We start from the raw sequence: 24,459 nt of genomic DNA, 5'->3' as shown, positions 1-24,459 counted from the left end.
CTTTCTTTTTTCAGTTAAGAAATAAAAAGTCACAAGTCATTAAGATTTAAAGAAAGGCTAGATTTTACTGACTGCTTGCAGCAAGGAATGTATTTAGGCTACTTCTTTTTCACTTTGAAAATGAATAAAATTTGTTATTTATTGAGACTTTTGCATACAACTATATACACTAAGTCTTAAGTTTATTAGGGAAGCTACACCTAATTCAAACTAATACAACAGTAATGCAATAAATCCTATCTCCATGAAGGGTATAATGTTCAGTTTGTGTTGAAACTGTTTCACTTTGGGGGCAGCAGTTTGTAGTGTTGTTCAACTGTGTACACAGATAGGTGTTTTTGTTATTTTGTCCATCAAATTTAACAGTGAGAGTAGGCTAAAATAACAGGAACACTGCTCTGTTCATGCAGCATAGTCCAGCAGCACCACAGACTACACCCTCCAAATTAATCATACAGTTGAACCAACACCTCTCGAAAACAATTTCAATAAAAACTTGACCTCATATCACACAGTGTGTGTGTTTATTGCAGAACTGTTGTATTAGACTGCGGTAGTTTCAGCTAGATGTTCCTAATAAACTGCCAACTGAGTGTATAGCATTGTTGTCTTTGTGCAGTTGTCTGTTTACTGTCTTTCATGCAGTGCATTGTAAGTGTGTGCAAGTACACACACTCGTCACTTGGCTGATAAAACTGATTTTCATTCTAATAATAATAATAATAGTAGCTGTATAGTATATTATATTATTTGCAGCCTATAAAACTACTTTGAATATTTCTCCTTCACACCTTCATATAGCTAGTGTTTGGAGAAAACTGAGTGTGTGTGTGTGTGTGTGTGTGTGTGTGTGTGTGATTATGTGGTCCACTATTCCCATAATTTCCCTGAAGGCGCGCTCTCCTCACACATTCCTACAGTGGCTCCTCCCCGGCCCGTCCCCCCTCCCCCTCCTCACCCTCTGACTCTGTGGTCACATGTCACAAAACCCACCAATCAGAGGACACCACAGCCAGCACCGAGAGCAGCGGCAGCGTCCCGCAGATGAGCCACTGCTGGGTCCGACTCCGCTTGGCGACAAACGGCGATTGGGGGGGTTGTTTTGATTAAGGTTGACGGGGTTTTTTTTTTCTTCGTGTTTTTTTTTTTTATTCCCGTATTGTTGCGTTGAAATCCAGGATGTTTGATGCGCTTTCTCAGCGTTCAACCTTTGGCTGTTCTTCACGTCACCGACGGAGAAATAAACTTGGGAATAACCGATCTTAAAGCTGAGAGGAGCAACTTTTCCAACTGCCGTAGCAGTTAAGAGCTGACCTATGCTAAGCTAACCCACTAGCCAAAACTCTGAAATTTGCTGTTAAAAGTCCAAAAACGTACAAGCGAACTTTACATTTCGGGACTCGGTAATTAGATGAGATTTACTAGCAACTTTGACAAAGAAAGCTGCCCCTCGGAGGCTCCCTTTATCTGGGTTGGAGTGGCTGGTGCAGGTGCACCTCTTGAGGCACCTGCGAAAACAGTAACTTAGCTCCATCGGTAGAGAGCTAACTTTAGCTTGTTCATGTTAGCATGAAATAGAAGCAGAGGCTATGTTGTGTAGTAAATTTCCTCTCGTAGCTGAGATTGTTTGAGAGTTGAGACTTCAGTTGTCAAGTTCCAATGTGATATTTATATTAACCATCAGCCTATAAAGTGGTGACACATGCTAAAAAGTATTTCGGCTAACTTTAGCCAGCAACCTCGCTAGCTAGTTATTGACCCTCATACACTTTTACCGGAGTGGCGACGTGGATACGGGGTTGTAGACGCTTTCTCCCACAGGACTTTGGACACAGTTTGACCCTGCTGTGGGGTGCGTTGTGACTTCCTCTCTGTTCCCATCAGCTAGCCTCGTAGATGTGACACCATGTGGATTTCAAAAAGTTACCTCTTACTGTTTTAAAGTTTTCATTTTGTTTTAAACGCTCTGCACCCTATGGTGCCGCTACGGCCACCGAGAAATGGATGTCTCGCAGGCCGCTTTCCCAAACGGTGAAGGGCGGCCGGGCGGCGATGGGACCGGGGAGCATGCCTGGACAGATTCACCCTCAGTTCGGGCGTGGGCTCACTCTGCCCCGCTCTGCCCGACACGGTCCTTATGGACAGCCGCATACGACTACGAGGCAAGCGGCGAGGACGAGCTCAGCCTCCGGCGAGGGGATGTGGTGGAGGTCCTTTCTAAGGACGCAGCGATCTCCGGGGACGAGGGATGGTGGACGGGTAAAATCAACCACCGGGTCGGGATTTTCCCCTCCAACTATGTCACCTACCAGCCCGCTATTTACCGTATACCGGCTACGAGTGGGTCAGTGGGGGTACGAGAGCGGGTCCCCAGCTCGCCCGTCCAGATTCCCTTCAGTGAACTGGTACTAGAGGAGATCATAGGCGTGGGTGGATTTGGCAAAGTTTACCGTGGCACATGGAAAGATCAAGAGGTTGCCGTGAAGGCGGCTCGGCAAGACCCAGACGAGGACATTACAGCCACCGCCGGCAGTGTTAAACAAGAAGCTAAACTTTTCTCCATGCTGCAGCACCCCAACATTATTAAACTGGAAGGAGTCTGTTTGGAGGAGCCCAACCTGTGTCTGGTTATGGAGTATGCCCGAGGCGGGACACTGAACCGGGTGCTGACCGGAAGGCGCATCCCTCCACACATCCTGGTCAACTGGGCCGTGCAGATAGCCCGCGGGATGCACTATCTACACGAGGAGGCCGTGGTACCGATCATCCATCGTGACCTGAAGTCTAGCAACAGTAAGCAAAGATTGAAGTGTGTGTGTGTGTGTGTGAGTGTGTGTGCTTAACTGAAATGAAGATGAACAACATAACTTTAAGAGAAAGTCCTCATGGGGTCTTCTGGAGAACCATCCACCTGTTGCACATGCAGCACATCCTCCTTTAGTCATTTATAGCTACACTTACTCATTTCTGCTTGAGTAACTGTGTTAGTGTCCCCTAACTCCATAGCCTCCCCTAAAGCAATTACTTTTAAGCACCATCCACCTCAGACAATCTCTCAATTCAACCTGGCTACTGCACGGGTCAACTTGTGGCACAGATATTTGTCTAATTTTGAATGTTGACCACTTCCGTACAGGTTATCAGGAAAACACAGCTTTGTCACTGCAACCTAAACTGAGGTTGCTGAAATGTGGTAATTATAAATTTTTGACACCACAGGTACAGCTCTTCCCTTTACTCAGGATGGATTTAAAGATGTATATAAGGTCTGTGGTTGTATGAAGTAGTGGGGGATACCATCAAGAGGATGTGAAATAAAGTCAGAGTTTGTTCAGCTGGACTGCCCCCCCTCCTTTGCGCTCACACTCTCATCCTTTAACACACATACACACACATTCCCAGCCCCCTCTCCACCCCTTGGGGCCATTCCAAGCTGAAATGTTGTTCAAATAAAGTCAGTGATTTACCAACCACATAACCAGACACACTTGGTCCACACTGTCAGGCCAGCCTGACCAACCAGAGCTAATACCGGAGGTCAAAGGGTAAAAAGAAGTCAGACAGAGAACTTATTGAGGTATAATAATTAAGAAAAAATATGTACTTAAGGTGACAGGATATGTTACGAGTCATATACCTACTGACATGGGCTACCCACTTCAACTCAGGTGTGTTTATGTGTGTAATATGACTCCAAACACAATTTCTCCCTTTGTGACCATAGAGTCTTATCAACCTGGGGCCATGTTGAGAGCAGCTCTGGCATACTGATGTCTGTTTATCTCCAGCTATGAGAGTCAATGTTTGAATGTAGAGACAAAACATGTTAATTGTACACAGACCAGACCCCCCATGATCACCCAATTAAGACCATTTGATTGGATTTGAAAAGGATAAAGATTGTCTCCCAGTGTTGCACAGATTTGGAGGGTCTTCTGTAGATTGATTGCGAAAAATCTGCATACAGGTGAAACACACATATGCCCAGTGATCATAACATTTATAAGCTACAAACATGACCTTCATACATAGTCATAGTTTCAGGTAATAAACACCAGGGATAGTGCAAGCATGTGAAGAAGTCCATACCTTATCAATCCTCACAGCTAATTTTACAGTTCACTTATAATCACAGGAAAATAGTAATAAAATACATTGTAAATCTAAAAAAAACTCCATACAGACCAAATACCAAAAATTCTACCAACAGTGTAGAATGTATTTATAATATATTACAGTATATCCATTGAGTAAAATTGTTTGCATTTGAGTAGCAATTTGTCCAGTATAAGAATAAATCTGATTTCACTCTAAAACAACATTATCACACAGGTTGGAATGTGGACAATCAGTCATTGTGTCTGGAGATGTTGATTTTTTTCAAACAACATTTAATATGCGTATGATGCTTTATGATCACACCATGTGGTGAACAGTGTAGAAGAGCCCAACTCTAAAAGTAGTCTTATTTAAGATGACGATTTGTGTTAATTAAAGGGCAGATGGAGAGAAGGGATTTAACTGCTGTTTGGACTGTTTGAGCTAATCGGATGTTTAGTGAACATACACACACAAACTCCCTCGAACAGACGCAGTGCTGCTAACACAAGTCGATGTGTTTGTCCTGCCACTTCACTGTGACCAAGAGACAGCATAGGTTTTAAATAAACAGGGAGCATTTAAAACTAAACTTAGGAGAGACTATTCTCAATATGCTTATTGCATTTCTAGGCTGTAATCAATCTAGGGAACTCTTAAGATTCTAAGACAGTGGAATAAATATCTGTTTTACTGAATTAATTCCTCTTTTCCACTGCACTACAGCCCACTGCTAAGCTGTTTAGCACAAAACCAGACTAAGGAAGACACTTATTCCAGTTTGCAACAGTGCATTCACTAGTTGCAGGTAGTTGATTGTTCCAGGGTCAGAAGTCTGAACATCTGTAGCCAGTATATGGTCTTATTTAAATAAAGAGAAAATGAGAGAAGCTGTATGTGTTTGCTTTGAACCAGGGCAGTGGGTTCACAAACGACTCTCTCCTACACACAAACACACAAACGGCACCCTGTGGTGTGTTGGGTTGTTTTCCCAGTAAAAACCCAGAATAATGCAGCTTAAACAAGTTGTTGCATCTGCAAGTGTTGCATCTGTTAGTGAGGGCCTGTTGTCTGTCCGTCTTGGCGTTGTGTGTGCGTTGGTCAGTCTAAAAGGATAAAAGGAGTGAGAATTATCTACACAGGGGGTAAAAAGAAAATGGGTAAATTGCAATAAGTGGTTGTAAATCAGCAATCTGTCCCTTTTTAAATATTTAATAAGCACAGTGTCTGTTGGTTTGGCTGTATCTAGTCTACATTTCTGGTATGTATTGTCAGGTTGCTTGACTCCAGTGTTTTTCTTCTAAGGATAAACCAGGACATAGACAGGTATATATATATATATATAAAAATAAAAGCAGAAAAACACCTAAACTTCTCCATCTTCACTCAACTACTCAGCCTGTCATTTATCAACTTGCAGTGTACACATGCTCCACACAGACAAACATACAGCTATTTGATCAATGATTAGCCTGTAAAGTAATATGTTGGAAGTCAGCAAGATTTGTTCTCTCTCTTTTGTGTTTTTCAACCTAATCTGTAAAATCCCAGCCTGCAGGGAGGAATGTTGCTAATGAGGGATAAAAGCTTAACATACGTTTGCACAATGGACTGGTCAAGCAGCGGTTGCTAGGCTACTGTGGCCAGAAGAATGGCTAGGACTCGGAGGGTCTCAAAGCCCTCGTTTTGTTTTGTTCCGTTCATATTTAATCTCCCAGAGAGCAGCGGTACTCTTTTATTGCCACAAACTGAGGGGGTTTTTCTTCTTACTTCGTTATTTTTCTCTTTACTTACCTTCCTTCCCTTGTTCCTTTCTGCTCCCTCTTGCTCCTTATTGTTTTTCATGTCTACTTTTTGGCTAACACAATTTTCAAACTTTAGAGGATAATGCTGGAGGTACTTTTCTTTTTTATCATTAGTTGGCAAGTGTGTAGCTGCAGCCTGTAATAGCATATGTGTGTGTCAGAGTTTGATTGTTATCCCAAACTACTGTTTACTAGTGTTGTTGTATTGTTGTATAGCATATTCATTGATTAAAATGAATATGTGAAATACACGTCAGGCAGACGTCACTGTGCATGCAAGTTTTCGCTCCATATTTACAACACATTGCCATTTTGGAAATTTTGAATTACAGTTTTATGTCATGGATTCTTAAGTTATATCAGGCTGTGGCTAAATGAACAATACTTGTTGGATACATTTATTGGTTTTGGACCCTGGAGGGATTTTTTGATGAAGGTATTTGATGGGATTTGTTGTTTTCCATTTTCCCTTTCTCCATCACAGTTTGTTCCATCCTTTCATTGACCTTTCCCTCTTTCCGTCTCACAGCTTTGATTTAAACTGTCTCCCTCGGGCTAGGGGTGGTAGTATTCATAGAGCAGTAGATAAGAGCAAGACATCACACTGAAACTTGGCCCTGAGCCAGCGCACATAACCCACATTAACTTTGGAGTTTCACATCTTGGTGCGAGAGATAGTATGCGAGGAATGCGTGCTTGAACGCCACTGAAACTGATGGAGTTCTGCTTGGAACGTGTGCAACAGCATTCTCCCATCAATCTTAAGCTATTGTTACACTTCATCATGCTGTCCCCGTGTTCCCCTCCCTCTTCCTGTCTCTTTCTCCACACACCCATCATTCTGCAGCTCTGTGGTGAGGACCTGGCAAAAGTTACAGAAGCAAAGAAAGGCTTTCTTTTTGTTAGCACAGATGATGAAGAAAAATAATAAGTGGAGGGAACGTGTTGAATTTTGAATTAAGAATGGCAACCATCACACCACTGAATCATCCAGTTATGACCCAGCAACTAGGGCAAAGTGCTTGGGCTTGTGCACCTGTTATGTTTAGCTCACTGTGCAAATAAGTTTAATCATAGTTTATCAACCTGTCACATTAGTTGTCTCATAGCTTTTAAACAACAGTACCAACTGGACTACTGAGCAAACCAAATAAGACATTTGAAGACATTACCTTGGGCTTTGAGAAACTGCCAAGGACATTGTTTTACTGACATTTTATAGATTAAATGATTAATTGAAATACATTTGAAAAACCCATCCATCACACATTTCTGTCCCAATACCCAAATTAAAACAATAAGTCTAGTCTAAGAGACTACAGACAGACACTTCGACTACCAATTTGGATACCAGTTTTAATTTGCATGCATCTTCCATTTCATTTTACCATCCTCCCACTGCTGCACCATCAGGTATGGAAATACTAAACACACCTAGTTATCTATCTGTAGATTTGGGTTTCCCTGTCAACCACCCCATTTCTGTGGGAACAGCATTGGAGAAGAACACCTCTTAAACCCCACTTTTTGTTTCTAGGTCATAACGAGTTCACCACAGGAGAGAAAACAGACTTGTTGTCCCTCAAAAAAATATCCCTCAAGAGAATCCTTTTTTCCCTCCCCTAATTTTTCTGTTGCCCTGCTCTACTTCTAGAATAAGTATAATCTTAAGAGGAAAAGTTACCAAAGCTTGACTAGGTGTTGCAGGGCAACTTTTTCTCTGGCTTCCCACAATTACCCCTGGTGACACACAGACAGTTACTGCCTGTCTTTTCTCTGTCGAGAGAATGGGCAGAGGGGAGAGAGGAGGAGTGGAGATGCTTTCACTGTGTTTTTTATGACCTCTCCCTGACTGCACCTATTGTTGCAGGGCAGGGTGAAAAGGAAAAGGGCCCACAGCTGAGAAGAGCTGCCTTCCAAATCAACCAATCCCCTCTGTAGCTCCCTAGCACACATTGATAGATACTAATGCAGCGAAAGGTACTAGCTGTACACCTTTAACACTTGTTATGTTTTAATTAGCCTAGTTATGGGTTTATTCAAGCTTTAGTAGACACAAACCAGGAAAGGAAGAGGACAGACAAGGAGCAAGTGGCCCAGAGAGACGTGACCATGATAGATGGATTTAGCCAGCCATTAGCCCTGATCCTTTTCCCATCAACCAGAATGCCTGGGGGCACTCTCATTTCAGCCGGGAGAGACAGACTAGTCGGGGAATGTTTAGCAGCCTTGTTTCTGCTTACTACAGGAAGCCCTCTTGCTCTCATGCTTAGTCTGTTGGCACAATTACGAAAATACTGCCATGACAAGTTAGCAGGCGAATTTTTGCCGTAACTGTTGCATCAGTGCTTTGTTATGCCATGAAAAAATAAAAGCCCTAGGGTTATACTGAAAATGGGATGCCTTAATTTAAAAATGTATGTATTAGTAGTAGTAGTAGATTAGTATACCATTATAAATTTTGTTTTAAAAAGTTGTATCACATTGTTAAAATCATAAGAGCACAGTTTCACATAGCACTGTTGCTAGAAAGATATTAAAAGAATTAACAGGCTTTGTGGTTGTTCCCAGATTTGCTGCTCAGTACTGCTTTTCTTGGCTGTATCATGCATGAATTACTGTAGGTGCGAATGCAACCAAATTATTTCTAATAAAGTGAAAGTACTTAACACATGGATGACTTGACTTGTGTCAGTAAAAATCCAGTTCAGGACTATTTAATGTCTGCACAATTTTACAGAAAACACAGTGTAAGGCCACTGCATCTGTGCTGTGTCTCCTAAAGCATTCTGACATTGGCTTTTTATTTTCATTTAAGTTGCGTTTCAGTTGCTGCAGAAAATTTTAAAAATTGAGATAATTTTGGTTCACTGAAGAGAGAGGAACGTATGCCCACTGTTTCCCAAAAAGTATATATTTTTTCTTTTTACCTTGAGGGGGAGAAGGCAATGGGAAGAAGCGTGGGACCTGCTTTGAAGGCAGCAGCTTTGCTTCTGATCTTCCCACTGTTCCACCATGAAAGATGGGTCTGCCTGAAGTTCTACTGTTGGAAAGAGGAATAAAATGGGGGTTGGACTGAGGGTGGGGTCTGCCTTGGAGGCATATCCATCTCCAATTGCATTGCACTGTTGTCTGCTTCAAAACATTTTCTTTTCAAAAGGGTTAGAAAGTGTAGAGAAAAAGCAGCAGCAGCAGCAGACTTAGGGTCTGAGTTTTTCAGGGCAGTCATTGCAAAGTATCACAGAACATTTGTAATGTTGATGACTAGTTCACAATGGAAAAAACTGATCGTAAATTAGTGTTAAAGTAAACAGAAACTAGACTGTCTGCTCCATTGAAATATTTTTATCACACCAAACAGGTTTCACACTCCACTTGTAGCTTGTGCAGCTGGCAAACTTAATACTCTAACAGTAATGATGAGATAATTGAAGGCCACACACAGCTGCGTTTGTTAATGTAAGCTGTAGTTTACTGTAAACAGGGTATTTATAGCTGACACAAGCATTTACCCACTTCTAAATATTTGATAACATTGTCTGACTATATGTATATTGTGTGTCCTTGCCAAATATTCTGGTGAAAAAACAAGAATAGACAAGTTAGGTTGTTGCCCATAGAAATGGTCCAAGTATACCAGCATGTTCATGGATGTTTTCATGCATTTGCTATTAACTTTGGGGCATTTTTACTGGCCTGTGACAGCGTGTCAGTGTGCAGTTCTTAAAGTTTACTGACGTGGCCTATTTATGCAGGATTAAAATCACGAGATACATAAATAATAATTAGGTTACCATGACTCCACCTTCCCATGTTAAACATATTTATCCAAACAGGCCTTTAGCTTGTCTGCAGGAGCAAAACAATACTTATGATTGACTACCCATAGCCTGATTTTGTGCATTAGCTCAGCTGTAAGGGCTTTACTAGTGCTAACTTCACACTTCACCTGAACACAGGCCCTGGATTTATCTTTCCAGTATAGGGTGGGGTTTAGCCTGGGGCTTGACTTTTAGGATGCCAACGAGAGCCATAGCACCTCTGTCTGCTTTTTGAATGCAGTGTTGGAACAATTCAATGTGTTGTCACAAAACTATATTGCTGTAATTGTTTCTCTTTCTTTTGAGACTATTTTAATATGAATTTTGGCACATACAGTGTTTTGGCATAATTTCCTGGTTACAGAAGAAAAATGAAACAGCTGACTGAAACCAGTATAATATTTCAAAGAATAACTTAATTTAAACTAGGATCTTACTTAGTGGAGCACAGAACTCTCCCAAGGCCAAACAATTTCTTCCACCAGATCCTGGATCTGCACCAAATTGTAAGAAGTCATAAATCTTGACAGCTTAAGTCTCAATTTTTTACATCAAGATCCATACATTATTTCGTAAGATTTGGATGAAAATGTTAATGAAAGTGATACAAAAAATTACTTTAACCACATTGGCACCAGAATTTGGTGCAAATTGGTTCAGTACTTTTTGTGTAATTCTGGCAAATAAACAAATGCAAAAGTCGTAGCAAAATAATTTGAAATGAAGCTTCTAATTGAAAATCTGCTGACATGAACCTTTCTTAGAAAATCTTAGAAATGAGAATAGGCTGAAGAGGTCATGGGAGGTGGACTTCAAAGAAGGACTGCTGGCATGTGTTGGCTGGAGGTGAGCTCTTGGTCACTGAGTACCATGATGAGTCCTTACTTGTTTCTTCCACACTTACCTAATTCTCCAAGCTAGTCTCTGCTTTACAAACTTTATGTACTATTAACTAAGAGATGTCCATTTTTTACATTTACAAAATTTAGACTAACAAAATATGCCTATAGGAAATGCACCATTGTTTCATCAGAGCATAATTGTGTCTGTTTGGTCACTGCTGAACATTCATTCACTCATGTTTAAAAATATAATGCGATTCTGCTGTTTAACAGCAAAAGTGAATGACTGAAAAAGCAGTGTCTCGGCAGCATGTTTAGGTGTTGAATGCATTCGAGTTGAGCTGCAACAGGCCAGTTAAACAATTTGTCGACTGACAGTAAATTAACCTGCAACTGTTTTTTAAGCAAAAATGCCAAAGATTTGCTGCTTTAACCGTCTAAAATGTGATGATTGTATGCTTTTCTGTGGAGTGTTTGAAAATGTCAGCATGGCTTGTGGGAAATTGTTTCATTATAATATCATTACATTATATCATTTTTCACAATTTTCTGACATTTTATAGACTAAAAGATTTATCAGATAATCAATAAAATAATTGGCTAATTCATTAATAATGACTCATCTTTAGTTGCAGCTCTCCACTGAAGTTCAGTAAAGGGGGAAGTTATGAGATTGTGAGGGTCATTTGAGCATAATAATGATAATAAGCTCTGTTTCTGTTCAGCTAAAAATCACAACACAAAATGTCTTTGGAGTCAGGCTTTAGTCCAAGGTCTTAGGCTTTTGGAAACTGTTACAGGCAATTTACAGACCAATGGAACAATAATCAGATGGTTAATCAGTAATGAAAAAAAATTTGTTAGTTGCAGCCACAATTTCTTAACTTCTCTATTTTATTTAGTGAGGCTTTATTTAGCTTGATATGTATTTATTTGACTTTGATGAAAGCCATCTGTCTCAAGTTTTATGGCCTGCAGTGTATGCAAGGACACATCCATGCAATGGATGATGTAACATTTTATCAATCACATGACATTGAATCACAAGTTAACTAACAGTGGCTACATGGTGTGTTTGTGTTATTAGCTTGGCGGCTACTAGACCCCAGTAGCCAAACAAAATGGCTGGCTGGCGTTTGAAGGTGTTTTTATAGCATAACGTCAGCACGGAGTCATGTAGACAGGAGCTAGGTCTTCTATCAGAAATTTCTAGAGGGCTGACACTGAAGTATCATTGTGCTACAAAGAAAGTATTTGGTGTGATATCCTATAGGCCAATCAACATTAGACGGGTTTATCCCAAAACCACTGTTCTTGTAGGTTGTGTAACTTAGCCATCATAAGTCATTAGAAACCTACAGAGCCTGCTGGGAGGAATCTATGGAATCACTGAGAGAGGACTTGACAACAGGAAGTGGAAGTATATCATTGGTCTAGTGAAACCTGTTTGTAATGGAATTCCCATTGTTGCAGGTTGGGTAGAGGATCCCCTCTGTGCCCGAGGCTAGTAATGGCACCAATACCCCTGTTATTAATGGAGACTCATAGAAGTTACACTATGGTTAAATGCTGCTTGAAATCATTTGATGGCCCTTGAAAATGCTTATGAAATACTAAGTAAAAATCTTAACTGTCAGCCTCTGTAACTGCGCCTTCAATGAGTGTAAAGAAAGTTGCCCAAAACAATTTGTTTTTGATAGAAACTAGTTTGCTTGTGTTTTTCCTGTGTTAATTGGGGCTGTTCCTGTTGTGTTAAAATACATTTGTGTTTGCAGTAGAGAAGCTAAATGACCTAATTGGTTTATTATGTGTAAATTTTATTCCAATGCAAGTAAATACGTGTACTTATCTGAGATGTAGCGTTGCTGGAGGAGCAAGAAGAGTGTTCATTGAATTCAAAATTAAGCCAACTGTTGGGATCATGTGCGCTGGCTTGATGGATGTGAATGATGAGAGACTAGTCAAAATCCAGCACAGTATAGTAAGGCAACATACAATATCAGATGATTATAAAATAAGCACATAAGTGTAGTTTAGGGAAACGGTTGTGCATTACTGTGATTGAGAACAGGTTTGTGTGTGTGCGTGTGTTGTGGCAGGTTTTGGTTGGGTCCCGCTGTGGAGGAGTAAGTCCAAGGTCAATGTGTGATAATACAGCACACACAGTGCAGTTGCTCCCTTCACATAATACTTGCACACACATATGAGAGCCTCTACTGAAAGCTGTTAACAGTCATTTACTTTGTAATACAGTAGGAGAAGAAACCCAAATGCCCTGATGTGTTTTCAACACTTCCACTATGTATCTTTATCATTACATCCCTTTTTTTCCCATGGGAATACTTCCAGAGTGAAGACACCAACAACACACTCGGGTGTTTTTTTTTAATCCTGGCTGTTTGCTTTACATTGTGAACTCTTCCAGCTGAGTGCCTCTGCAAGACCAAATAAAGAGACTCTCAACCTTTAGTTTCTCCGCTGGATTTGACATTCACAGCTGATAGGACATGTTCAAAACAACCTGTAGTGGTTAAGACCGCATGTAAATAATGAAATGGGACAGTTTGTAATGTGAGGAGATCTTGGCAGAGGCAAAAGCAAATGTTGAAAATAATACCAAGAGGATGAAAGGATCAAAGGGTCTGTTTTGGCTTTTGATACACCACTTCATGGAAAAGGCTGCTTCTTGTTTAGAGATAACAAGAATATTTAGCAGTTAGTGTATCAGCCCACTGAGACACTGAGAGTAGGTTTATTCCTGCTGAAAAGGAAACATTTGACCGTAGAGAAATGTTACTACTCTCCTACTCCTGTGTGTATTAATGATGTGATACTTTGCATACGTAGCTTTTACTCAATTTTCTTTATTTTTCATTTAAATTTGTATAGTTTACAAGAGATGAAACAGTTGATTGGTTGATCAACAAAATATTAAAGTAGTTGCTGAGTAGTCATTAATTAAGTGTTTTGTTTTTTTCCTGTATTCATTTTAAAATAACTATCTTTAATTTTTGGACTGACAGCAACATCTGAAGGAGTCACCGTGGACTTCAGGAAATTGTATATAACACTATTTTTTGGCTTTTTATTCAACAAATTATTTTCACACAGATAAGACTCTTCCTTATTTTATATTTTCTTCAGTCATTAGACCATTAACTCTTAATTTGCTTTTGGTGTATTTCTTTATTTTCTGGCACTGAATTCAAGGAATAGCAAACTTTATCTTGTTGTATCATGTCAATGGAATTGGAAGAGTGTTTGTCTAACTACAGTTGAATCTGCTCTAAAAAAAATAGGGGTAAGAAACAGGAGCACTAACTTGTTACGTGTATATGTACACTTCTAGTTCAACATCAGATCTACTTTGACCTGAAAAGCAAAAGTGAAGTTTGATAAAACTGAAAAAAAAAAAATCCTGTTTATCTTCCTCAAATTAATTTTAGTGTTGTTATCTTGTGTGGACAATTTTGTCCTCACCCAGAACCAGTCAGATAAATGTATGTGCATTTAAGTCATTTAGGTTTTCGACACATAATTGGTGTGGAGGGTCTTGACTTCACATGTCGGGTGGTTGTGTCTCAACTGTGGCAGGGCTCTCAGGCCAGGTGTAGTGTTACAGAGAGGTTTGGAGGGTTCCGGCTGTCTTTAATGTGTTAAACAGTTTTAGGACCTGAGGACAGGTGCTTTGTGGCGCTGTCAACCTTCTGTTTCTACAGTAATAAATGACCTGCATACCGCTGTTGGCCCTGTCGAATATCGACTATCATCTCCTCACCTGCATGGTTGTATTTTTCTCCGTCCCCCACTCTTTGTGTCTCCCTTTCTCTTTCACTCGTCTTTCTCCTTCTCTTCTACCCCCTCACATCTGTCACTTTCATCCCAATCCTGTCTTTCCCCTTTTCCTTTCCTCTCAATCACTCGTCACTTTTTATGCCCTTTCCCTCATATATCTTTATTTGTCATCCTTTTTTGCCTTCATCCCACTTCCAGCCTCCTCCATGATCTCACTCCAATGTTCCTGTCTTCTCTCTTTTCAGTTTTATTACTTGAAAAGATTGAGAATGACGACATCGGGAGGAAGACCTTGAAGATCACAGATTTTGGCCTGGCCAGGGAGTGGCACAAAACAACAAAAATGTCAGCAGCGGGCACCTACTCCTGGATGGCCCCTGAGGTCATCAAGTCATCTCTCTTCTCCAAAGGCAGTGACGTCTGGAGGTGTGACAGATAACATCCACACACACACAGCCCCAAGAGTAAAATATCCGCTTTTCTCATTTGTCTGGCATTATTCCTTATTCCTTTGTTAAATACTCCTTCCTCATCCACCAGCTATGGCGTCTTGCTGTGGGAGCTACTAACAGGGGAGGTGCCATACCGAGGGATAGACGGCCTGGCTGTTGCTTACGGCGTTGCAGTCAATAAGTTAACTCTACCGATCCCCTCCACTTGTCCTGAACCCTTCGCCAAGCTCATGGAAGGTAAATTGACAGAGGCAGCCATGCAGTACCTGCAGGATGTAGGAAAGCATGTCCTAAAATATAGTTTGTTGAAAAGTCATTTTAGGGTTTTTTTTTTTTTTTGACCATATCCTAGAGTAGTTAAATTATTTTGTTTGTTTGTTTTTTTTTGTTTGTTTTTTTTCTAGTTTGTAGAGAGAAAGTCTTAATCAGTTTGGCTCCAGGCCTGTATATGTGATTACTGAAAATATTTGCTGTTCGTACTGATTGTATATGGATAATATTCTCATTTTACACATCATAATAACACTGCTGTAACTATTTAAGTTGCTAAGTAGTTTCTTCTGAGGAAGCACTAATAGTTTTGTGCAATGGTAGATTACCAAAGCTAAATGTAGATGAAACCTTACATATACACGCTGGTGACTGTGTATGTTAATGTATTAATCTATACATTGCAATGCGTGTTTTCAGAGTGCTGGGACCAGGACCCACACATACGTCCCTCCTTCTCCTGCATCCTGGAGCAGCTGTCGGCTATTGAGGAGGCGGTGATGGCCACCATGCCCCAGGACTCCTTTCACAGCATGCAGGACGACTGGCGTGTGGAAATTCAGGAGATGTTTGATGAGCTCAGGACCAAAGAGAAGGTAGAGCAAAGTGATGAGACTGTCTTCTTCTCACACAGTATGAGAAGTTGGAAACCTGCTGTACAGTATATGTAACACATCTCCTACCCTCCTTGTACTATTTGCTGCTCTTCTGTGTTTTTTTTGTGATGATACGTGTTGACTAATCTGTTATTAAGATTGGATCTAACCGTGCTGGATCACTTGGGAAAAGCTTTTACAGACTAAAAAGTTTAATTGGTTACTTTCAGTGGACAAGCTAATCACGCATTTAAGAAAATGAGTCATCAGTGCCGAGGTGCTTTAGCGTACTTCCCCTTGTTAAGACCTTAATCTGCTTCCTGTATAAGTCTCCTGTTGCTGTGTTAAAAAGGGGGGTTAATTAGTGTTTGGAGAAACTGAATGACATGGGTACTGGAATCTCTACAGGTGGTGGTGTTGTTATAAGAGATTTAATTTGTGCCTTTATATTTATTATTTTTATTTTTTGTATTATAGAGGTATGTATTTATTCTAGTTCACCAGTTATACATGCTTAACCATATTTTGAACACGTACCTTTGTGTTTCGTTATTTACTCAACTGACATAATATGTATCCCCCAACTATAACAAAACCTCATCAAGTTTGTTCAGTATGTAAAGCTTTCATGAGTCAAGAGAAGGAAAAAAATGTTTTCCCATTGCAAATTACATTAGATTACATGTAGAATTAGCCAGTGCATCAACAGATTTCCTGTTAGCATCCCACAGTAATCTGTGTCTAGGTGGGTGGCTGAAGGGGCTTGACTGTAAAGCTGCTTTATGGAAGTCATCCAGTAAGGATTATTAATACTCAGCTGAGAGCAATTAAAGAGAAAATGGAGGGAATGAAGAAAAAGTAAGCCATGGGAGGAGACAAGACTGTTTAGCTATGTAACACAGCCTGAAACAGCAGGCAGTAATCTCCTGAAACCGACTTGCTACAGCATCTAATACATGACTAACACTCCTGACCACCGTACAGATTTCTGTCTGCTAGAGCTTTTCTCTTGTTATACTGGTATTATAAGATGATTTTCTACCTGTTTGTCTTTCTGTAATGTGTTTTCTTTTCTAGTGTCTAAACCCTAATATCTAAGATGACCATGTGCTGACATAAGGAGGAATACTGTTCTTTAAAAGGACAACTTTGATAACTAGTACAAAAATAAAATAGAAGCATTAATGTAAAAGTGCATGACTGTTGAATCATAATCCAGAGAAGGTGAAAGAAATACTGTTTGAATTCATAAGGTACTTAACATTTATTTGTTCATTCAACAAGCACTTCATCGATTTTGCATTGCACTTCTATAACACTGTTGGACTCATGATGAACAGTTAAAAATAGACATCAAAACAATTTCTTAAGGGTGCCAGTGGACTTCCATGTGTCTTCCGGTCTTCTCTGGCCCAGTCAGTGAGTCAGGAAAATACAACAGAAGTCTGTCTGCCAATTTAACCAAGTACACATCTTAATACCTGCTTTCTCCAGGAGCTACGTTCCAGGGAAGAGGAGCTGACGCGGGCCGCCCTCCAGCAGAAGTCTCAGGAGGAGCTGCTGAAGCGTCGGGAGCAGCAGCTGGCAGAGCGGGAGATCAACGTGCTGGAGAGAGAGCTCAACATCCTCATTTTCCAGCTCAACAAAGACAAGCCCAACGTGAAGAAGAGGAAGGGCAAATTCAAACGGTCCCGTCTTAAATTGAAGGATGGAAACCGCATCAGCCTGCCCTCAGGTGAGAAAGCAGACTGAACGATGTCTTCACTTGGGTTCATATTTTAACTGGTGGAGGCTGAGATATAACTGTGTCCAACCTCAAGATGGAAATTACAGGCAGTTAAAGTCAGATGTTCACTGACTAAACTATGTCTTGTGGGTACCCTGCATAAGCAAATAGCATTTTCACACTGCTTTAATTAGCTGACAGTATTACTGTGGCTATACCACAGTGTATCCGCTCTGTCCTGCAGTGTAAAAGCCAGTTTAGATCCTGAATGGGAAGAATTTGGAGGTAAATAATTTAATGCTGCAGTAAAAATGCAATATTAAAGTCATTCTGTTTGGCTCAGTGAAATGGTTGTTTCATCTCATAAAAATGGTGAAAGAGTCAATAGAAGTTCTTTCTAGCTTTGACAGCAATATCACCCCAAACCTGGACAATTGACGTTTTCCAAAAGTAGCTAATACTTTTATAATGAATACACGAATGAAGTTTCAGTGGTTGGAAAAATAGACAAAATTAAACAACTGTCCCAATGTATGATCACGTATGATCATCTTCAGGGATTTGTCAAGTAATTTCAGGAAAAACTGACATTTTCAATCAATCATGTTTGCATTGTGTCAAGCATTTAAGGATAAATGTTGGTGTATATCTCTCTGACTATACTGCACCTGTTTGTATGTCCATGTTGTATTTTGCAGACTTCCAGCATAAGATCACCGTGCAGGCGTCGCCCTCTATGGACAAGAGGCGGAGCCTTCATAGCACCAGCTCCTCTCCTCCCAGCAGTCCCACACTCATCCCCCGGTTACGAGCCATTCAGCGTAAGTTTTGTGTTTTTTTCCGTATTCAGGTTTTCCTTGGTCTGGTCTGTTTTTTCTCCTTCACCTCCTCCATCAATACTCTTGGTCTTGGCCTGGATTCAAATCTGTTTATTTATTAATATTGTGAAGAAATCACATCAGGCCACAGAGAATGTCATGGGAACAGTGTAATTCACAGTGACAAGAGCTGTGTGAACAAAAGCACCAGGGCCACAAGCAGTCAGCCAGTTGTTTGAACAGTTTGATAATGTTGTTAGTCACGCACCAACGCCCTTGCAATAACTGGGACAAATTCCTCTTGAGCATTTGTGGTAGATGGTGACATTTAGTCAGAGGGTGCAGATTGTTGCTCAGAGTCACTGTATTAGTTATGTTTAGCCCTAATGGAGATGATGGAGGGAGAGGTGCAAACACTACCTTAACATTTACAGAATCAGCAGAATCCATAAAGATACTGTCTACTTGCAGACGCTTTATGTGGCACGTGGGTAATTGGTCTTAGCAGATGCTTTGAGTTACAGGATTGTGTATATGGTTAATTTATTGTCCAAGAGGGAGATTCACATTTACAACATGTATATATTCCTCAAAGAAACATACAGGTTAAAGCAATATATGAAATATATATTTGATTAGGGATCATGTGTTTCAGTGTAGATTGATTCCATGCAGAGAAAAGCAATTGTATACATGCTGTTTATCACCATCAGATTTTCTTTAACAGCCATAAAATGTTCTTAAGTAGAGATATTGTTATCGGCACAGGGAAGACGGGGAAAATTTTGCTTTCACAGCCTCACATGAAAAACATACAGATACATCTAATGCACACGATATACCTGTGGACATGTATTCATGCCCTTACATACAGTGGAGTCCAAAAGTCTGAGACCATTTTGCCATTTACTTGAATGAGAAAGTAGTGAAGGACTTTTGGACCCCACAGTATATTCCTTCATATACTTGCATACGTGTTTTAAGTCAGTTTTATTTATTTGGCCTACAATACAAAATCAAATCAAATGCTTCAAAGGACATAGACATATGCCGTTTTATTTAGGGCTACTTGTAGCAGAGGAAACAAAAGTCTTTCTTCCACTTCAAGAACTGCACTAAATGTTCTGTTGCATAGCAGGTACAAGCTAGGAGCATCTTCACCACAATACCTGTGTCATAATGCTCATGTTGTTTAGAGGTAACATGTATGCTTCCCTCCTCAGTGACATCCCATATGCAGAGGGACAGTTTGTATGTTTACCAACAGGATGTTGATCTGACCAGCGAGCTCACAGCCTACTCTGGGCTCAGGAGCACAGGCAAGCTATTGGCTACCCACGTGCAGTGTGGGGGTGGACTCTGTGGCTAACAGCACCAAGCCCTGAATGTGGTGTTTTGCTGACTTTGACAATTGTAAGGGTCGGGTACATAACAGCTTCTCATCAGAGGGGATTGTATGTGTTGATTGGGTTTCCTGATGTGTGGATTATAACTTTGGTGTTTGCTGCTGGTTAAAATTGTTTCACAGGTACTCTACTTAACCTAAAAATCAAACGAGAAGAGACAATGAGGTTTGTGCCACAGACCTGGGCCAGTTTGCCAGTCATATTTTTTTGGAATCATATTAGATCATTTGGCTTGAATTATATAATTGTTGCTTTTAAAAACATACTGATAGTGCTGTTAATTTATATTTTTCTAGTTCTGGTAATCTTGGCCCTGGTCTGTTAGCCTGACATGTTTGGTGGATCCTGCCTTTCCTCACATCTTCATAATAACTTCACAATGACTAACCCACATGTTTAAGAAGCTTTTATAACATCAGCCTCTTGAGTTTTGGCTTCTGCTTTTTGGCTTTTTGATTTTACATGTGCAGAAATTAATATACATTGGTGATATTTGCTAGTACAAAAAGGTTAAATAGTCACTCTGAATCTTCCAGAATCAAACTTAACTATTATGATTAAAGGCTCATATCCATCCAGTGTAGAATGACTGTAAAAAGCTTCACCTTTTCAGATAGAGCATTCATAAGTTATGTTTTAATTTAGACTTTTTAACTACTGTTAGTAGTTGGACAGACAACAATAACAATAAAAGCCTACCATCCAAGATTTTACAGATGGCATAATACCTTTAATAGTCTTACTAACAAGTCTACAACAGATTCCCTGCCAGCTTGCTGCAGTTGTTTGACTCTCTGCTATCACTTGTGGTCTGTGTGAACAGTTACTCAAGATGAGAGCAACCGAACATGGGGCCGCAGCACCCTCTTCAGGCCAGAGGAGTTTGATGATGTGAAAAAGGGAATCAAGAAGAAAGGAAGAACCTGGGGCCCCAGTTCAGTACAGAGCAAAGAAAGGCCTGCTGCTGCTGAAAGGTGGAGTCTACACACACACACACACACACACACACACATACATACAAACAGGTACACAAAGAATAAAAGCTTGTATTGTACCTGTCTGGTTCCTGTTTTTAAACACAACCACGTCCTCATGTCTATATGTTATTTTTGGCTCACTTCGGTTTTCTACAATGATATACAACATGGAAACATCTCACTCAACATAATCATTTATACCACAAGTGAAAGTAATGTCAGCGCTGACTCATTGCATTTCGGTTACTTCTGTTACCATTGTCTACTGCAGCCGTCCTACAATAACAGTTCTAGATAGGCCTCACAGAGCAGATGATAAACCAGCTGCCTCTTCTCTTCTTTCACACGTGGTAAAAGTGACAACCACATGACATGTTGCCGCTGAAACCAGCAAACCCATCTGGCCTCATAACTGTACGACATCCGCTCAAATCGTAACCATCACAATGAGATGCCCAACCCTGACCTGAACCCTAACTCTAACCTTAACTTTAACTTTTCAAAATGTGTTTCGAAGGTGTGAGCGACTAGCCAAAATGTCATGTGCTCAGGCTGACTCAGACAGACTGAAACTGGTCCTCACGGAGATGGAAATACAAGCCCCCACACACAACATTCATGTTTTCTGTGTCCTCTGTACCTGTGCATGGTTTCCAGAGTGCGCCCTCTGTCAGACGGCAGTAATCCCTGGTCCACCAGCCTGGTTAAGTCCCAGAAGTCTGTCCCTCTCGCTGCCCTTTTTGCCGAACAAGGTGAGCTGAATATCCACTCTGATGCTGTACGGTATAAATTGGAAATGTTTGTATTTCTTTGATGTTTGAGTAATTATTGTGTTTGTGGAAGTTTGCTCTGCAGCTTTTGTTGATATTTTGTCTAAAGTGACTGATGACTGTTATTTTGCCGAATAGGTTTTGACATCTTAGTTTTTTGAATGCTTATTACTTTAAAATGAGGTTTAATGTCCTGAGGTTTCCATTCAGGTTTATCACGCAAACACAGTGAAGTCGTTTGTTGTCAAACAGAAGGTACTTTTTATATACCCGGTGATGCATGTAAAGGGAAGGAATCAGTCATATGTTTGTATTTTCCACTTCTGTGTTTTCAGCGGGGGCCGGTAAAGACGAGGCATTCACCCAGGAATGTCCTGACAGCAGTTCCAAACCAAAGCAGCTGAAGTTCCCCAACCAGGTGTACATCGATCTACCTCTGTGGAGGGATGAGCAGCAGCCTCAGAGCCCTGGTGGGCATTGTGGGCTGGGAGATTCTGGAATCGGGGCAGGTCAGGGTGGCCCACCAGAGACCCCAGACGACCCCTATACCACCACATCCACCTCGTCCACTTCCACCACCCCACAGCTCACCCCGACCAACAGCCTGAAGCGGACGTCAGCTCGCCGCAAGACTGACTCTGTGCTGTATGGCTGCGGCTCATTGCTGGCTTCAGTCGTGCTCGGCTATGACATTAGGGAAGCTCTCAAAAACTCAGCCCCTGCTGAAGAATGCGAGCCCCAGCGTGAGGAGAAGGAGAAAAAGAAGAAGGAGGGTCTGTTTCAGCGCGCAACCCGGTTCCGACGCAGCACCTCACCTCCAAGTGGTCGCATCCGCAAAGAAGAGGCCTCTTCAAACCACACCTGCACCCAACCTGTCAATCTCATCTCCATGTCAGCCATTATGGAATGCAACTCCACCAAGTGTCTCTTACAGTCTGAGGCGGAGGTGTCCGAGTCTAGCCCAGGAAAAGTTGAGCTTATGGTTGTCAATCATCACATAGAGCCACCCAGGCCCGGCCCAGCAGTGTCCTCAGAGGGCCAGACTAACAGGACTGCAGCTAAAACTCAGACACCAGTGCAAACCCAAAGCCAGCCACCAGAGCAGAGCAACCATAACACAGGGACACGACTACGCAGGAAGAAATACACCACCAACCACAACAGTTAGTAACACACAGCAGAAGGGGGGGGGTGTTAGCATGTATATACCATTTAAAAGATATTCACATACTAAAAATGTATCTCCTCTGTCTTTTTCCAGCCAATGGCCCACCAACTCTGCCTCCTCCAGCCACACAGAAGAAGCAGGAGAAAGAGAAGGACGGAGCATCAGAGAAGCCCCCTGGTGGGGAGGCCTTCTCCAGACCACGGCCTGTGTCGTTCCGGGCCAAACCCCACGCCTGGGCCCTGCTGCGAGGACGCAACAAGAGCTACTCCCTGGGCCACTACTCTGGAGAGAAGACGGCAAAAAACCTAAACATGGTGCTGTCGTCAGAGGTGGGGGTGGGCTGCTCCCTGCTGGACATGGACACAGAAGGCCAGAAACGAGACTGCACTGTGCCGCTCTGCCGCATTCAGAGCTCCCCAGCACGGCCCACCGTCTTCGAGCTGGAGAAAGAGTTCCTCTCTTAGAATCACGTAAGACGTGATCTGCTGTGGTCATAGTTCATTCCATACAATCTAGAGCTTTCCAGAACATACAGACAGAATCTTTGGCCTAGAACTCCCGGAGGGTTTAGAACCAGGCTGCCTTTTTTTAAAAAAAAAGTTCTATAACATAGAACCCAGCTTTGTCTTAGTTCTAGAACATAGCGATGTCAGTGTTCTAGAGCGTAACCAAGTCTGAGACTTCCAGAGGACATCTGTGTCACAGGAGTTCTAGAATGTGCACCCTTATCTCAGTTTGAGAACGGTCTTCCTATGTGAGATGCCTTACACACTGCTGTGTCTCATTATAGAACACATACACCTAGTTCTGAAACCTGAGCAGAACGTTGCAGAGCTGGATCAGCAGCTCTTCCTCTGGTCCATCGGTGCTCGACTGCCACCTTTGTTCGCTCATCGTTCGCTCATCTCTCTCTCTCTCTCTCTCTCTCTCTCTCTCTCTCTCTCTCTCTCTCTCTCTCTCTCTCTCTCTCTCTCACTCTCTCACTTTGTCACCCTCTTCCTTCTCTCGTTCTGTCGGTGCAGCTAAACGTTGACCGCTGCTGCAGCTTTTGCAACACAATACCCTCACCTTTTTATTTATATATATATTTTTATAGGTAATTTAATATGAAAAGACTTGACCTTACCTTAGCAACCAGCAGGAGATACATTCCATGTCAGTTTCAAAGTGGTGTGATCACGCTTTTAGATTTTTTTGACTTGAGAATCATGCATGCATGTACCCTTAAAATGTTGAACAAAAAAAAAAAAAGATTATGCCATGTTTGTAAATATTTCTTTTTATCCATTATCAGCCTAATGCTGGCAGTTGTTTTGTATTGCATCTAAGCTGTTAATGACTGTTTGAAAAGTGAAGAGATGCTGCAGTACAGTTTTTACTAGGGAGAGGTTACATACTGGATCATAGCGGGGATGCAAGTATGTTTCCTCCTGGAACGCCCTGAAGATTTTAGACTTGCAGGTAGAAGAACACTGGAGGTCCTACAAAGCAGACATGGAATCTTTTCACTTAAAAGATGGGTTGAATTTTAAATGACTGCTTCAGTCATGTGTTGCTAATAATGATTTTTCTCAGAGTATTTATGGAAAGGTTTCTCTGGTTAATATTTCATATACTCAGCGCACTGCAGCAGAGGGGGGAGGGGGCACTTCAGGCATGAATTTTCATGTCAGGAAAATCTGCCCCAAATTACTGAATTTATAATCCAATCCCCCTGTTGACATCTGATTGGCTGCACCCGTAATGACGCAGCATGATGTCAGCCCGGGAGTGGCCACACAGGAGAGGTTTTATTTTAAAACACCATTTAGAACATGGGAGTGCACAAAATGGCAATACCTGTGCTGTAAACCGGACTGACCCTGTGCCTTCTAGTACTTTACATCATGGCAAATTCATGTCCTCATTTTTAATA

General features: G+C 41.3%; 1 protein-coding gene across 2 annotated transcripts; it reads left to right on the top strand.

Moving 5' to 3' along the window:
• Nucleotides 1-1,006: 1,006 nt before the first annotated feature.
• map3k21 (mitogen-activated protein kinase kinase kinase 21) lies at nt 1,007-23,485 on the top strand. 2 transcript variants are annotated; one of them, XM_071480208.1, is made up of 11 exons: nt 1,007-2,793; nt 14,607-14,787; nt 14,902-15,050; nt 15,504-15,679; nt 17,174-17,414; nt 18,104-18,226; nt 19,447-19,542; nt 20,453-20,603; nt 21,264-21,358; nt 21,712-22,539; nt 22,638-23,485. In XM_071480208.1, the coding sequence occupies exons 1-11, from the start codon at nt 2,001-2,003 to the stop codon at nt 23,006-23,008; spliced, it is 3,204 nt and encodes a 1,067-aa protein (XP_071336309.1). In that variant the 5' UTR covers nt 1,007-2,000; the 3' UTR covers nt 23,009-23,485. The 2 variants fall into 2 exon arrangements, with proteins under 2 accessions (XP_071336309.1, XP_071336310.1); XM_071480209.1 differs by lacking the exon at nt 19,447-19,542.
• Nucleotides 23,486-24,459: the final 974 nt, after the last annotated feature.

Source organism: Trachinotus anak, unplaced genomic scaffold (assembly GCF_046630095.1).
Source record: "Trachinotus anak isolate AG129_WGS33_773 ecotype Australia unplaced genomic scaffold, CSIRO_AGI_Tana_v1 ptg000007l, whole genome shotgun sequence".
NCBI classification, from domain to species: domain Eukaryota; kingdom Metazoa; phylum Chordata; class Actinopteri; order Carangiformes; family Carangidae; genus Trachinotus; species Trachinotus anak.
The sequence above is the reverse complement of the archived record's forward strand: the minus strand, read 5'-3'. Positions and strand labels throughout refer to the sequence as shown.

What these genes read in the sequence shown, in the direction of transcription:
- map3k21 (XM_071480208.1), top strand. Translation starts at nt 2,001, where the DNA reads ATGGATGTCTCGCAGGCCGCTTTCCCAAACGGTGAAGGGCGGCCGGGC. An exon ending in AAAGGCAGTGACGTCTGGAG is followed by an intron (nt 14,788 to 14,901) that starts GTGTGACAGATA and finishes CTCATCCACCAG; the next exon opens with CTATGGCGTCTTGCTGTGGG. An exon ending in CCGCATCAGCCTGCCCTCAG is followed by an intron (nt 17,415 to 18,103) that starts GTGAGAAAGCAG and finishes TGTATTTTGCAG; the next exon opens with ACTTCCAGCATAAGATCACC.